The 16,526-nt window shown below is 43.8% G+C and overlaps 1 protein-coding gene across 2 annotated transcripts; it reads right to left on the reverse strand.

The window, feature by feature from the left end:
• Positions 1 to 1,207: 1,207 nt before the first annotated feature.
• Positions 1,208 to 16,439, reverse strand: enc3 (ectodermal-neural cortex 3). Of its 2 annotated transcripts, XR_014569400.1 has the most exons (5): positions 16,151 to 16,439; positions 13,838 to 14,872; positions 12,937 to 13,709; positions 1,937 to 2,930; positions 1,208 to 1,903 (listed from the first exon to the last, which is right to left on the reverse strand). XR_014569400.1 is itself a non-coding variant. In XM_083767648.1 (4 exons), the coding sequence occupies exons 2-3, from the start codon at positions 14,858 to 14,860 to the stop codon at positions 12,963 to 12,965; spliced, it is 1,770 nt and encodes a 589-aa protein (XP_083623774.1). In that variant the 5' UTR covers positions 14,861 to 14,872; positions 16,151 to 16,439; the 3' UTR covers positions 1,208 to 2,930; positions 12,937 to 12,962. The 2 variants fall into 2 exon arrangements, 1 of the variants encoding a protein (XP_083623774.1); XM_083767648.1 differs by having other exon boundaries at positions 1,208 to 2,930.
• Positions 16,440 to 16,526: the final 87 nt, after the last annotated feature.

Below are 16,526 nucleotides of genomic sequence, written 5' to 3' on the forward strand. Positions count from 1 at the left end.
TTAACCATCAAACCAAAAGCTGACAACAGCATACTGGGTTCTTAGTTGGACTCCTTGGCTTGGACAACATAAATTTGGGTGACTGTAATGCAGCAGACAATGGCAGTTGACAAGTCAACTTTCAAAGGCAGTCAGAGCCTGGCTGCAATGCATTTAAAGTGCACAAATGGATGCATAAAATATAGAAGAGAGTTGGGTCTGGGTTTGCATGATATCCAGCCATTATTAGAGATGGATGTTGGCCCATTGATACTGTATGAGCAAAAAAACACAATGATGATCTCTCTCTCTCTCTGCCAGTCTGCACTCAGGAATGTGCCAGCTAGCTTTCCTTTTGCCAACGCCTCATTTTGCTCTTTGTCTGTAGGGTGACATTTCTCACGAAAACCTAGACACTGAAGAATGAAAGGTATGAATTGGTATAGAGCCTGAGTGCCACAGAACAGGATCAGTACATTCTCAGAGATTTGAGGGTAATGATGTGTTCAATGTGTGTATATGTGCGTGTGACGTGTCTGTGTGGCAAATGCCAGGCCAGGGGAAGAGACGGAGACAGTTCCCATACCGCATAATCACCCATTACGCTGAATTGCACCTTGCGGTGTCTCTGTTCTAGGGCAGAAGGAAGGGCGTTTCATCACATTTCACTGTTCAGTGGCAGGTAACACTGCAGAACTGTCTGCAGCCTGCAGGTCAACAAAACATTTACTTTTGAGAAAAAATAGTGTCTCCTTTTATCTCTATATCTCCAAGGACAATTCATGTCGTTTCATTTGAAGTGAAACTATGAATAAGAGTTAGAAGACTGACTAAATTTATAGGTATTTGCATCAGCACGCGTTACATTACTGTGCACAAATTCACGTATGGCTACTGGTCCTGATGGAAACCCTGGACGCAGTCTCTGGGTTTGCGGCGCTGAACATGAACATCTTCATCATTTCTCCTTGAAAAAAGGAAAATGCGCAAAGCACTTCAAAGTGTTGTTCACAATAAAGATATTTGAAACAAATTCTTAAGGGTCCATAATTCAAAAGATCTTTCCTGGACCCTGTTAAAGAACCCACTATTCTTTTTTTCCTGTTTTGGAAAGTATTCAAAGCATGCTGAAAAATAAATACCTCTGAGATTATATGGCTGCCAAAGATGTTTTAGTGACACAGCTCAACTCATTATTTGGACAACAGGACAAACAGAGCATCCGTTTCCAAGCAGATGGTTTATTGACAAGTTATAACTTGCATGAAATGGACATGTCTATTGCAACATGAAGTAACATTTCATCAATAACTTGGTGATGCAAAATCAATAGTTTACATTAAAAAAGACATTTCAGAACCTATGCACTCAGAAAATGTTGCTACAAAAATGCTTTGATTATTCACATTGGCCAAGCATGGGCCATGACAATGATACAAAAATTAAGACAAAAAGGAGATCTTTGTACAAATTATGTGCAAATCAAAGGTTTACTACAAATTAATTACAAAACGTACATACTATACACAAAAGGTTTGTATTAACATTACAAATGCAGAGAGAAAAACTATAAATACAAATATGTTGGGGCTTCGACTTGGTCCAATTGCCATGAATGTCCAGAATATCACATAAGTTGGGAGGGTGTTGTAAGTTGTGTGTGCAATGTGCATGCATGTTTGGAAAAAAATATTTTTGATAAATGTACATGGCATTCATACAGCATCTAAACTGTAGCTTGGACATGAGAAATCAGTGGTTGGAAATATCTTTAAAAGATTAGTGTAATTTGTAAATGGAGCAATCTTGGAGTCAAAAATGGAGTCAAAACTTGTGTAACAATTGTACATTCACAGAAAATATACATAAAAAAAAACATGAGCTTTGAGGTCATTTTCATAACAGAAAAGACTAGGTTAGCCTACTTTGAGCAAATAGACAATGTCTATCTATACACAACATAAACTATATATAACCCTGAGACACAAAACACAGGAAAAAAATGACATGATTTGCAGCAACATCGTGACTTAGAATAGAAATGAATCTTCTTTTTAATCATCATGGGTCACATTCTCTCTGCCAAGTTTTTTAACTTAAGGAAGAAGATACAGATTTAGTTGACCAAAATTGAGGGACGTTTGCGTCCAACTGCTAAAAATACAGAGACAAAGATTGCTTCTGTGCACAAAATCATACACTAGCCAGAAATCTCTGCCTCTGCCTATTCGAGGCATGGCAAAGGCCGTATTCGGTCAGCAGTCCAAGTAAATTATACCTGAGAAACAGAAAAGCGGCCAGTGTCAGGAGAAGAGCATGAGCCACAACAATGCACAAGTATATGCATGTCTTTATTTTAACATTGGTCGCAAAATGAAACAAAATGGCATCCTCGTGCCATCATAAATGAGTCAGTGACAACACTAATGTCGTCCTTCCAGAGTTCGACGAGTCTCAAACTCTTTTTCTGATGTTCTGCGATTATACAGTCAGTTGAACTGTGCTGGATTGATACGGTCAGTTCTTTCCCTCAGTTTGTTAGCCCCAGGAAGAGAAGGTCTGAACAACTAAAACCCGATTCATACTTTGTCGCAACACAGTGTCAAAATATAACATTTTAAAAAGGTAAGAAAGTGACAGCCAACGTTGATAGCTTACAGTTTCCCACAAGGAGACATGATCAGGATACAGATCAGGTGGGGAGAGGCCGGAACAGGGGTATGGGCCGGGCAAGGAGACACAGGGCCTGTAGTCACAGAGTCACTGAGGGTCTCCCAGATCCTGTGTCTTTTGGTCCTGCAATGCAGAGGACATGCGATTCATGCTGGGTTGTACTGACAGCCAGCAGGAACACCCTCCTTACCCCCGTCTTCTCCTCCACACCCATGCAGAATTCCACAGCCATCGGAGGGAGACACATGCCTGCATTCCAGACATCACTGCTGTCCGATCTGGGAAGAGAGAGAGAAAGAACATGGCGTTAGGCATGCAAAGAACTCTTGAAGAGCCACTCTATGGGAATCCTTCAGATTTGTGTGAAGGCGGACCACATGACCGTAGGGCAGCCTGGACATGCTCATAGAACAGAGAGCAATGTAGACATTCAGATTTACAGATCAGCTTATCATCATACCACATTATCAGGCTTACCCACATAGCATTAATAATGCCTTAGGAATGGGCAGTATTTAGCCAAAGTCCTCCAGGCATGCAGGATTAGGCAGCTCTAACCATTTATGTCATTAAGATATAAATATAAATATCCCTTTTAGTGGATAGAGATAAATCTCTAGGTGATGTGCGTACAACGGAAGGACGGATACTCCAAAACCTGAATTATAATGCATTTACTTACTACAATATTTATTGTACATTAGGGGGGGGGGTTCAGTTCTCTATTCTCAGTGCTGATTAGCATCCAATTTGGAGTTCCTAAATGTGTTGAGCGCATGTTCTGCACTGCATACGTTGTGGTGAATTCTTTGGCTACCAGAGCTAGAATCTCTCTCATCCTATCCCGTCTCTGTGGCCTCAGAGATATTTTAGCATCTAATTTTCCCTCCCCTGCTGTTAAGATGGAATGCCTGAACAGATCTTTTTTGGGGTAGGAGAGAAAAGGAGACATGAAATGGATCTCTCATTTGCATATTTTAACGATGCAAAAGCTAGCAATGAGATTCTGCCAGAAAAGATGAAGTGTGTGTGTGTGTGTGTGTGAGAGTGAGATTAATAGAGAGTGCGTGTGTGAGTGAGATTAAGAGAGTGTGTGTGTGTGTGTGTGTGTGTGTGTGTGTGTGTGTGTTCCATCCTGAGGCAGACAGAGGCGACATAGCCTGTCTCTGCTGGGGGCTTGTTTGGTCGGCCTAATGAGCTCTCATTAACATGGCTGTCTAAGCCAGCCGATATAACTAAACCTCCACTGTGGCAAGCTTCTGCCACAGTTACTGTTGAGTACTGACACATTTAAAAACTAGCCATTCAACTAAAAACTCTATAACTATCCAACTAGAACTCTGCAAAAGCGGGGGCACGGTGGCACAGTTGGTAGTGCTGTCGCCTCACAGCTAGAAGGTCCTGGGTTCGATTCCCGCTCGGGGCGCTGTGGGTGCTGGCGGCATGTTTCCTCCTCCACGTCATCAGTGCCCATACCCGAGGCGGGGTTGGCGAAAGGGCCTTTCTGTGTGGAGTTTGCATGTTCTCCCCGTGTCCCCTAGGGTAGGTACCCTCACAAAAACATGCAGTAATCCTGGTCTCTAAACTGCCTCCCCCTGGCCAGCCGGGGCGCCTGATGGAGGGGAAAAGAACTGGTTGGAATAACGTGTTCCTTCCACGCGCTACGTCCAATCAGGGAAACTCCCCCCTGTCAGGTGTAAAGGAGCAACTTGGACACTCAAGCATGAAGGAAGCATGAGTTAAGTCCGTTGCTCTCCCCAGGTTGTGTAGAGCCCAGGATCACATTAGATGATTGACACAGGTGAAAAATGGGTTACAAAATCGTGGGATAAAAAAAATATATATATAAAAAAAAGAACTCTGCAAAAGCGATGGAAGCTTTGATTACTTCTGTGAAGGTGTGTGCGTGTGTCTGTCTGCTCCTCTTAAAATACTGCCATTTTAATCTAATGCAGATATCAGACATCTAAAATACCCATCCACTCTGCTCCACTCCACGACATTGTGAGCAGCAGCTTTATATTGACAGTATATGGCTCCATTGCATGGGAGAGGGCTTTCAATCCTTTCATGTGTACTCAATGTACAGTATACCTGCATTCCTATTCACTTGACACTTGCACAATCTCAACTCATTTAACCACTTGAGGCGCAATGACATTAGTTAGCGGTTTCGGTCGTATAGTCACCGTGCCATGACATAACTCCAAATATCGGTGAGATATCTTACTCTATTGATTAGAAATTGATCTAAAATAGTTTCCTGGTTCATTTACATTTTACGGTAAAACAGCTCTCAAAGTAACTCGTTTAGCACATACCAACGCAAAGAAACCAAATACTGTTACAATACAGTATAACATCGCAAAACCCAGTAAGGCATTTTAAAAAGAAAGACGTCAATTTGTGTTGATTTTTCCATTTGTATTCGGAAGTAGATGTGGACTGGATTTGCATATCCAGATCTTCAAACGGTAAAATCATCAGGAAATATAAAAGAACACAGTTGACGTTTGTGATGTTGCATATTGGCAGAATCTGCATTATTTGCATATGTGCTAAAAGAGTGATTTTGTGAAGGAGACTATTTTGGATAATTTCAAATTTTCTCAACGGAGCAAAATAGACAATATTTGGAGTTACATCACGACATGGTAAATACACACATTTAATGGTAAATACACAAATCTAAACGTCTAGAAAAGTGTCATTAAAGTTGAAACCCTATATTCAGTTCATCAGATTCCCACAGGCTTTATACTAGCCTAGGCTCCTTCCCCGTTCATTATACTAAATATCTTCGCCGGAAATAGCCAATCTACAACGTCACGTGTTGCTTTGTGAGATTGTAGATCTGCCATTTTCGTTTTTGTAATTCAAAAGTTTATTTATTTTTCGGAATAGCTACGCAAAGGATTCATGTGGTCATCAAGCATCACATTTAGTTGCAATACACACACACACAAACAGCCTCACTGTCATCAGTTCAATAACCATCAGATAGCACCTTCCCTGGCCTTCCCTGACTGCCATTATCCAACCTTGACTCAGTCATTACACAACAAGAGTACCACTGTCACCAGAGATGAGCTCCAGCCTGTAAAACAGTCTCTTCATATTACTTGCCAAGTTGCCAGCCAGGTCACGGTCAGTTTGACAGAACCCTGGGTTGTATCAGCAAGGTTGTTCAGCTCTCAACCATATCAAAAAAGAACACATACATTGTATAGATAACACAGAGAGGTAGCCGTAAGCAGGAAAATCTAGTACAGTCTCGGTCCCTGCTTGTAAGTTCCTATCCACAGCACATATTTGTGGATTGTCAGATATCCAAATCTTATCTAACCATGCCGTTACATATTTCATATAGCCCATGCTCCATCTAGCTACATATCTGGCTTTCTCTACTGAAATCACTGAAATCATGGAATTTAATAAGCATGCAAGTGCATGGAGGGATAAAGACATTGTTTTGTTAGTTTTTTTAACCTCAAATGTACACAGTGTTTCCAGCCTACTCCACTTAACAGTTTGACTGCGGATCACGACATTCCCGACTTTTGTTTTGTTTAATTCGCCGTTTTGATAACTTTTAAGGTTTCCGTCAGACATCCGTGACACGTCACACGTTTGGATCACATAACGGGAAAAAGAAAAACACAGATGCTCGATTCCTAGGGCTTCTGGGAAATTGAGGCTCAATGCATTGCCTACGGTGTGTAATGGCTGCATCCATCTCGCTCTGTTCTGTGTTGTTGTTTCGGATTGCTGCGGTGGTGGACATTTCAACTCAAACACAAACGATGGGGACTATTTTCAGGCGGACTTTCGTGAAATGGAGGTACAATTGTGATGGCGTAATTCTTCAAAGGTTAGTGAAAACATCGACAGGGAAAGGGGGTTATAGATTAATTTAAAACGCAGTCAACGTGTTAATGCACTATAATAACCATAGGATTTCTTCCCATCGTGAAGTCTGTGACCTTCACCAGACCAAGCAGCTGTGCAGGACAAAACATGAAATGACTGGAACACACTACACACACACGCACACACGTCGTTAGCTTTCTCCCCCATATGGGAATGTGGTCAGATTGGCTGGCTTCAACATCACTGGAACACAAGAAAATAATTACCAACCCACAGACTTTTGTTTGATGGCAAGAACAAAATGCCTCCAGCAAAGAACGCATGGATACAGTGTGGGGGCACAAGTACACAGTGGAATCCACCGGAGTCCACTCTTCACACACCTACAGGAAGGGGTGAAAATAGATTGAAGATATTGCCGGTACTACAACTTCAACTGAGAGCTGCATTTTTATGACCAAAAATATATTGATGATCATTTGGGTCCATATTGAGATCAAGGTTTTTCAAACGATTAATCAAAATGTCAATGTTTTTTAACAAACTATGATCTCGGTCACATCGATTTCAGAGAAGAAATGTACACACTTCCACACTCCAAAGTGTGTACTGTTCATCATGTAGTAGGTCACAACCACGTGGGTTTCATATCGTAAAAATAAAAGTTTAGCAGGGTGCCGAATCTGACATCGTCGAGTGGCTAAGGCATGTACCAAATAGGGCCTGACATCCGAGTCCCTGGTTCGATTCCCGGGTTGGGCGGACCTTTGTTGTATGTCACTCCCTGACTATCTGTCCTCGCTTCCCCTCACTCTACACTGTAATTACCATATCAATAAAAGGCAAGAAAAGCCTGGGGGGAAAAAAATGCAATTTATTTCTCCACCAGTGCCATGTAGAAACTAGGCAGACTTCACAGTGCTTGCACAATGCTTAAGGACAGTAATTTCTATTCCCTTTAGCTTTGTCATACCATCAGCGTCCCCAAGAAACCCAATTACCCACACCAGAGTCCCCATCCTTTATGTGTCCCTCGTGTCCATCAAGGTCTGCATCATGTTTACTAATGTCCAGCTACAATTACACTGTATTTCCAGACAAATCCTCATTCATTTACCTCATGAATTTACATTAGTTTTAGGGTTTCATGTTTATAAATAGGCCATGGTTGGCATAGCAATAATGAATAACATCACTGATGCAGTGTGACAAATCCTACCAATCAACAGTATCTGCCACTGACGGGCGGAAAACGTGTACGTCCAAAGCGCTTACGTTTCAGGAAGCGGAAAAAATAACCTGTGTGATAGTGGATCCAATGTACTAGAATTTGGTCGATTACATGATTTATAGAGGCGTCACACTGAATAACTTTCAACCTGGCATCCCTATTGCACATGTCTTATGTGTCAAACAAGCTCACATCGCTTCCCATTGCGACTATTTAGGGCATTCATGTATTTAAACAAAATATATACACACACACATGAAATATGGAGATAAAAGCATTCTGGCCGACAGCAACAATAGTCTTCTTCAGTGCTGGATTGCAGCTAGCAGCGGGCACAAAGTAATGGCGCTGTGACTGAATACCAGCCACTCCATTGCTACTTCAGAGAGAAATGTTACATAATGCAGATTAATTACAAAGAGTCTCTAGGCCCAGCTGGCGGTTCTGAAAAGACCCCAGCTAACTGTATGACAGCTCATCTGTTTTTAAAGGAGTTAATCAAATTAGTCTGGGAGATTATTCAGCCACTTTCAGCATCTTTCTTTACCCTTTACTTTTTTGTCACTCTCAGCATGTTGAAAAAAAGACCAATAAAAACTCTATTAGGTTTATGCAAATTTCAGCAGCCGTGCCGAGGGCTGTAATGTGGCAGATTGATTACTCAGGGGACCATAGACGCATGATGTGCACGTGCTCTGCATCTGTACAGTGTGTGTGTGTGTGTGTGTGTGTGTGTGTGATGGGGTTGACTGAGAAGAGGGAAAGGGATAGTTGTTGTACACAGATGCCACAATAAAAGGCTCATTCAGCATGCGTTGCTGGTGGCCCTCACAGCCAGACATTAATAAAACATTAGAATCGAGTGTGTGGGCCTGTGGGGCCTCTCTTCTCCTCCTCCATGGTCCTGCAGTGACCTCTCCGTTTTACAGCAGCTGTCTGGGGATGAAGTCACCCCCCCCACTTCACCCCAGCGACCTTTGACCCCCCCCAGGTGTACCCTAGTATCACACAGAACCGCGCCCACCTCATAAGGGTTTCTTTTAAAACCTTTAAAAAAGGAGAATGCTTGCGTCTGTGACTTTTGGACGCGTGTGTGCTGGGGAGTGGTGGGAGGAATGTATGAGTGGATGGAGAAGGTGAAAACGGGTGCAGAGAAGAAAGGGCAGCTTTACAAGTAGACAACTAAATAGCCATTTCTATGCCTCTATAGTTCAGTGGTGTGTGTGTGTGTGTGTGTGTGTGTGTGTGGGGGGGGGGGGCATACTGAACTTTGTGCAGGAATCTCCAATTACATTCTGTCTGCCTTCACTCCACCACAAACTAATAATGCAGAGACAGGATGAAGCAAAATATTACACTCTATATACGATAATTGTACCGTGTCCACCACCAACTACCGTATTATACACATTACTAGCAACTACCTTATTAAAAGTAAAAAGCATATATTAAAAGAACTTAAGAAAACAACAAGCAAAAAGGTGATGAAGCTGAATAACCAATGCTTTTGTCGGTTTCTCTGTCAAAAAGAAATGTCTTTGTTTCATCTCTACTCTCTAGACCATAATAAACAAGCCATAATACTTTCACATTTACAAATACTTTTCCATCAACAGTGGGTTCTGGTCTGGCCATGCAGTCTGCGGTTAGTCACATCTGGGGTAATGCAGGGATAGACACGAGGTGGTGACGACAACACTGGAGCGGCCTCATAATAACAACTTAACAAGCAGGGCAGACCCAACAGAATGCCTGGACAAGTTGAAGGCTTTATATTTATATTGTTGTACGCCCGTGTTGTTGTGTACCAAAAAGAAAGAAAGAAAACAGATCTACAAGCCCACGAGTCACGCGTTGTGAGCGACACCATTGTAAGAGGACGTATAAATTAAGCATATAACCTGTCAACCGCAAAGCGGCATTGACAAATTATTGCTAATGGAGACCCAGGCCATACCTTCATTCCTCCCAAATTAGAATAAGGATGGCTGGCTTTTTAAAGGACAGGCCATGCCAGCAATGTGATGCCGGTTTCTGTGTGTGTGTGTGTGTGTGTGTGTGTGTGCGCGCGCGCACATATAAAGTTCACAGCTCACAACATTACTGGATACTGAGGAAAAACAGACCTGACTGTTTTCAGCCCCTCATAAACATGAAGATGCAGGCACAGTGGCACACACACACTTATTTCTCTCTCTGACCCTGGTTGAAAGTTGACAGCCTACTGAGCCTAGGGAGCTAAGAGTACTATTTTTAACCCAACGTTAGTCATGGCTGCCAAACGGTGCAAAATATAGCCCAACTTCAGCACTGTCTCACTCTTGTTTTTCCCAGTCCCAGAAATCCCTCTTCGTTCCCCCCCCCCCCCCATCACGGGTGAGAGGGAGTCTAGCGTCTTGGTGCCGTGGCGTCAGAGGAACAGGGTAGGATGCCCGCTTAACAAGCAAGGCTTCTGGAAATCTGAGCTTTTTCCATGTCAGTTGTAATTAAACATAAAGACTCGGGCAGCAGGATGGTTGCTACTGTAACTCTTGAAAGCTCATACGGATTCGGTGCCTTGATCTTTCATTGCCCGCCTGTCTGTCTCCATCCCAGCCAGTAGCCCCAGCCCAAAAATCTAAACTAGCATGAAAGCAGTGTATATACCAGGAACCCCATGCTGCTAAGCCCGGAGTTCCTCTTCATACAGCTGTTTACTGTAGGGAGAAGTCAAACATAAGCCCCCCGCTTCTCATAAATTTGCTGCCGCTCAGCTTTTCTCTCCAGCTGCTTGTCAGTGGCACACAAAGGGGTGCTTTTAAATTACTTTCCCATTTTCCTTTAGATGAAGACCAGCTGTTGAATTCATAGTTCCACTTTTAGAGCATATCCGTGGCCATGATATGGGCATACCCAACAATAGATGCCAAAACAATGGGAAGTTGGGAACATCTCCATTTTTGTGTATAGCCACTTCTTCCTTTGAACGAAAACTACTACCCTATGATGAATTTAATATAAATCAATCTTGATTTCATTAACCCGTATCCCATATCTGCATGTTCCTCCAAACAGTTGATTTTGACTACAGAACTACTCTGTCTACCGTCTGGATGTCATTCAAGATGACATCCAGACAGTGTTACTCATTTTAAACTTAATCAGCACACTAAAATAATATGTATCTGAAAAGTGAAAACATAACATAGGTTAGAAATAAGCCACATAGTAGCAAACATGCTGAGCTGGACGTCTGTCTCTCACAGGTATTAATTCATTCTTCCGCCACTCACTGCCAGTGTTTTTCAGTGAAAACCCTTAAGGTCCACTGGGACCCGAGACATGAACCGGATGTAAAGAAAACACAGTGTTTTGTCACCGACGATCGTCTTTTCTTTTACCTGGAAAATACATTTTGTAACCACAAATCACGATCGGTTCATTAGTTATGGGCCGATGAATAAAGCGCGTCTGTCCAGAGCCTGGGCAGAGGCCTTTTGTGGCGATTCTGGACAACCATGGATCCGACCAACTCAAGGCCGGCACTGCACTCCCTGTGGTGGTGTGGAACGCGTGTCGAATTTGAAGTCAGTGGGGCGAACGTTTCTCGAGTTACGTGGATTACAGACGACGTACGTACAAATGTACAGAGACGTGGTGCATTTATAGATAGATTCATTAATTAACTAGCTAACTTTGTTAGCACAAGGACACAGCTAACAGCAGTGGGTTACACTTTCTCATGTGCTCCAGTTTCGGTATCAGTGTTTGTTTTCTTGGCTGAATGACTGAAGCTCTGTGGCACTGCTCTTTGAACCATATTGAACCTGTAGCATAGCACGCACATCAAGAGGACAGCATACTCTTTATGAAGACACAGTGAGCCCCATTCAGAAAGGTTAATAAAGGACACCATGCCGCTTTGTTTGCTTTTGTGGAATGACAGTTTGACATTAGAAGACTATTACCCTAATTAAGAAGGAAAAAACTCAAATGTGATGAAAGATGAAGCCGTGTTTGAGCTGAATATTATTTAATTGACTAGAGGGGCAAATAATTTTGCCCCACCTATTGCATCAGTGCCAACAACAGATCACAGGACGGGCTTCAAGTCATGAAAACAAAACGAGATCTAATATTGCCAGTCGACTCACAAGTCAAAACAACCCTATCCATCTTCATCAACCCCCCTTGCCTTTCCTTTCCCTGCCTGAAAGCCAATACACCTCAGGAAATAATATGTATCATCTCTTATCAGAGTTGAAATGACATGAAGCTATGAAAAGTCAGCCACCTGTCTTTTCATCACACAGACTTTCCCTCGGGCCCTAGACATAGAATGTTACAAATCAGTTGATCACTTTTCACGGCTTGAAATGGATCCTTGCCCGCTGTCCTGTCTAATATTTACTCTTATCTGGTTTTATTACTTTGACTAGCACTGATTGTTGTGTGTTGTGGACACAGATACTTAAAATGTATACATTTCCCTTTGTTTATCCATAATTACTAACATCTAACCACCAAATGGCATTTTAAACAGCATATGTCGCCTCACTTCAGACAAATGACACCATATCTTGGAATACATTTCAATGTATTGACTCATCTGCAATTAGTTTCTACCTTGGGCTTGCCCTGCAGTGCACCCTGACAACTTTCATGCCGGCCCTGCAAGCACAGACCTGATCCCATTCCCTGCACCATCGCTGCTCACTGCATTCAGGGACTGAGCTCTGCTGTTGTACTGGAGACTCTAGTCTACAGTGTAGAGCTCTGTCTGTAATTACTAGCCTCGGTGACATTCCTCCTTCACTCTAAACCAAGACTCCTCCGTGTTTATTCAACACCCAGCAGCTAGATAATGTCTAACTGTAACCACTGGCAACCCTGAAAACAGCTACAGGGGATTTTAAACTGACCTTTTCCACAGCCAAGTGTAATAAACATGGGTCCTGTTCAGTGAAGTACAAGTTGGGCACTGTGTCTTGAATGTCATTTGATTTAAAAAAACTAAAACTAAACAAAACACTTCTTGTTTGCTATTCCACATTCATGTTATAGGCATTTAGCTGAACAACATAGGGGTGATAAGATAATGATTATTGCTAAAAGTACAGTACAGAAGGGATGGAATCCCACTCAAAAGAAACACCTTGACAATGATAGCGATTATGTCATTTTAAGAAAGTCAGTGAACTCACCAAAGAACCATAATCATTCCTCTCCTCTAGGCTGAGAGGTACTTCCATGTGCTGACAAAGGCAGTGGGGATGAGAGAGTAGGGAACACTGGTCACACTGTCCCAGGAGTCAGTCGACGGGTCATAACAGTCCAGTGTCTTGCACCTCTGAGCCCCGAAGTACCCCCCGACCACATAGAGCCTGTTCCCCGACGCCACCGCATGGCAGCTGATCCGCTTGGCCGTCACGTCGCCAAACTTGGACCACTGGTATGTCTCACTGTTGAACCGGTAGGCCGAGCTGGCAGAGAATTCCGTGTCCCCACCAATCACAACCACATGGTTGCCAACCACCGCTGCGGCCGTGTAGCGCCAGAGCTGCGGGCAGGCGGCCGGTACCGTCCACCGGTTCTGGCACGGGTCGAAGCACTGGACTTTGGGGAACTTATCTCTGTTGACGCTGGTTCCCCCGAAGGCAAACAGTTTGTTTTTGGCTCCAACCACGGCAGCGTTGCTCACCCCTTCTCTGAGGGGAGCCACAAGTGTCCACTTGTTGGTCTGAGGGTCATACTGTTCCACCTGTTTGAGGGAGACAGACGGGGAGGCAGGGAAGGAGCCCGTTAGAGACGTGTGACCTCCCACGACGTACAGGATGTGGTCGAGCTCCGCCGACCCGTGTCCAAACCGAGCAACCAACATCGGTGCCGCTTTGGACCACTCATCGTGTAGCGTGTCGTACACCCAGACATCTTTCGAAGCCCCGTTCTCAGAGCCACGGCCCCCAGTAACATAGACCTGAAATGAGACAAGAGAAAGAAAGAAACTGCATTAGGAATATTTTTATAGACATTAAAGACATTATGTACATTAAGTAACATGCAAGAAAATACATTATATTACACACACACACACACTTCACATACCTTACAGCCAATGGCACAGGCACTACACTCTTTCCTTGGGCTAGGGATGTCTGTTTTTGGTGTGATCTCTTTGGTCTTATTGTCGATCATGTAGATCTTATCACACATGAAAGTCTGTCCACCCAGGAGCAGCAGAGCCTGGCTGACCTTCCTGGGCCGTGCGCAGAACCCTGTAACGATGCCGTCGTTCTGGAGGATCCTCATCTTGCAGCGCACGGCGTCCTCTACGATCTCCCGGCCGACCTTGTGGCCCATCACCAGCTCCTCCGAGGCGACGTTCTGCAGCAGGTACGTCTCAGGAAGCAGAGCAAGGCGGACACAGCGCAGCAGCTCCGGCAGCTCGCTGTGCCTCCGCTCCATGTCCGCCTTGACCCAGTCGATGACGGCCTCGTACACCAGGCTTTCATCCTCCACCTCCAGCTCCTCGCTGAAGATCAGCTCCTGCACTTTGTCCCTGGGCAGACTGAGGAAGTCCTCCGTCCTGTAGAGGGCAGCAAAGTCAGCCAGGCACATCCTCCAGGACAGTTCGTACAGCCTGTGACACTGGTGGGCGTCCGACAGCAGCATCATCCCCAAGCAGTTTGACGGGTGAAGGTTCTTCTCGAGGAACTCTGCCGCCGCATCCATGATGTCGTGAAACTGAAGCATGTCACCAGCTTCCAGGAGTGACTCAGCGTTTTCCTCGTTGATGAGGATTCGGGCTGAGTAAGCGTAGTCGAGCAGAAGCTCAAGCACCTCTGGGTGGAGAGAGTCATGAAAGTCGACCTCAGCGTCACGACTCTCCCGGAGCCCGCCACTGAACATGGCCTCGAAATAACGACTGCACGAGGCCAGGACGGCCCTGTGGCAGGGGAATGTTCGGTTACCGGCCTTCAAGACCACGTCTGTGAAGACTCTCCGTTTGCGGAGCAGGTTGAGTTGTGTCAACAAGCTGTCGGCGTGGGACGTCTTGTGGAACAGATGGATATTCATGGAGCCAGAGCTGGACCGGGACTTCCTGTTTTCGTGGTTACTGACAGACATCTTGACTTGGACCTGGAGAAAGAAAGACAATGGGGGGAGACATTTTATCAGTGGAAGGAATAACTCATTTCAAAGTTATGTTCCATTTGTTTTGAATAGTTTGGTATAATCCAGGGGGAGATTGAAAAATACACTACTCTCTCGATCGTCAGTTTGATGCAAGTGCTACAGGGATGCAAAAAGCTCACTACACTCCCTTTCCAAATGAACAGAATACACAGTGTTCAGCTGATGATTAAGAGCAAAGTAAAAAGCCACACGTTTGAAATTAGTCATACACCTCATATCAGTATGCTTGGTGAAAGCGGAAACTACCATAAGACTATCACAGGGATGAAAAGCGATCAGATAAGATCAGATTCATACAGGAAAGCATGTGTGCGCACTGTGTGGCAGAGTGATATCAGTAAGTTAAAGTTTAAAGTCAAATCAATAAATGTGTCTGATCTGAATTCATCTACTCTTGTTGTATCCTTGGGTAATTAATAAGGTGGTAAGAAAGCATCTGAGTGTCAAATTCATCCATGCTCAACACCTCTGTCAACATGCCAAGCCTCTGAATCACCTCTACGGCATTTAAGCCAATAAATTCCTGGCAAACTGCTCTGTTCCCATGTTGGCTCACACATACAAGACTGAGTGTGTCAACGGCTAAACTTTCAAGAATATCTGATGACAACATGCAAGGACTGTACAAAATATAAAACTGATGATTTTGTTGTGTATAATTCAAACTTGCATCCAAGAGAAAACATTCTACAATGTGTAGCTACCAAGTCTACAACTGAATATACATTTGTTATAACTTCTAATATAATTATAGCGCCTGTTAATATATTTAAATTAAATGTATGTAGCCAAGACAAGGTACTGGTAGGTAGGAAGACGTAATAAAAAATAACTCCATGACAGCTTGAAGACTAGAGAATAAGTACACGCTACAGTTTGTACAAGTAACTCTTCTAAATAAAATACTGTCTGCTACTCAATGTGACAAGAAACAAGAACCCACGGACTTCCGTGGGATGTGAGCCCGGGGGCGATCTAAAGCGAACCCTGCGTGAAATCCAATTCGTTTTGTGCAGTAAATGTAACCCTTTGTCAGCAGGTCGGTGTGTGATCAACTTTCCTCCGAAGTTAGCAACAGTCCGCAAAGCTCAAACTGCGGCTACAAGCCAGCTGGAGCATAGATCAAAGGGTCGGATGTTACAAGCTGTAACCAAAGTAAAACAGTTCGGAAGTTCACTAAATGGCAAACAAGCCTAACTATTTATTTGTAATCCACCTTACCAAAGTTGTATATTTGTTGACCGCTGGAGCACAGCAGAAGAACGAAGTTGCTCAGATGTTGATGGCCGTTTCTCAATTTCGACAAAACTGCTTTCCGACCAGCAAAGTTTTTTGGGAAAAAACATGTCCCGATAAAATGGATGGTTGATAACCCATGGTGGGCTTCGATGTGTGTTCCACGTTAAGTACAAAACGTTAGCAAAGTTTGGTAGCTTTTATCAAACCTCTCCGGGCTAACTAACCACAGCCGCGTGGACACCAGGCGGCAGGCACTAGGCAGCAGCAGCAGTCCCTGTGTGATTACTGTGATACTAGTGACGAGACCAAAGGCACTAGTAGTGGTGTTCCATCTGGCTCCTCCTACTCTTCCCCAGAT

This window comes from Protomyctophum parallelum (assembly GCF_964188405.1).
Source record: "Protomyctophum parallelum genome assembly, chromosome: 6".
Classification (NCBI taxonomy): domain Eukaryota; kingdom Metazoa; phylum Chordata; class Actinopteri; order Myctophiformes; family Myctophidae; genus Protomyctophum; species Protomyctophum parallelum.

What these genes read in the sequence shown, in the direction of transcription:
- enc3 (XM_083767648.1), bottom strand. Translation starts at nt 14,860, where the DNA reads ATGTCTGTCAGTAACCACGAAAACAGGAAGTCCCGGTCCAGCTCTGGC. An exon ending in CCTGTGCCATTGGCTGTAAG is followed by an intron (nt 13,710 to 13,837) that starts GTATGTGAAGTG and finishes GTCTCATTTCAG; the next exon opens with GTCTATGTTACTGGGGGCCG.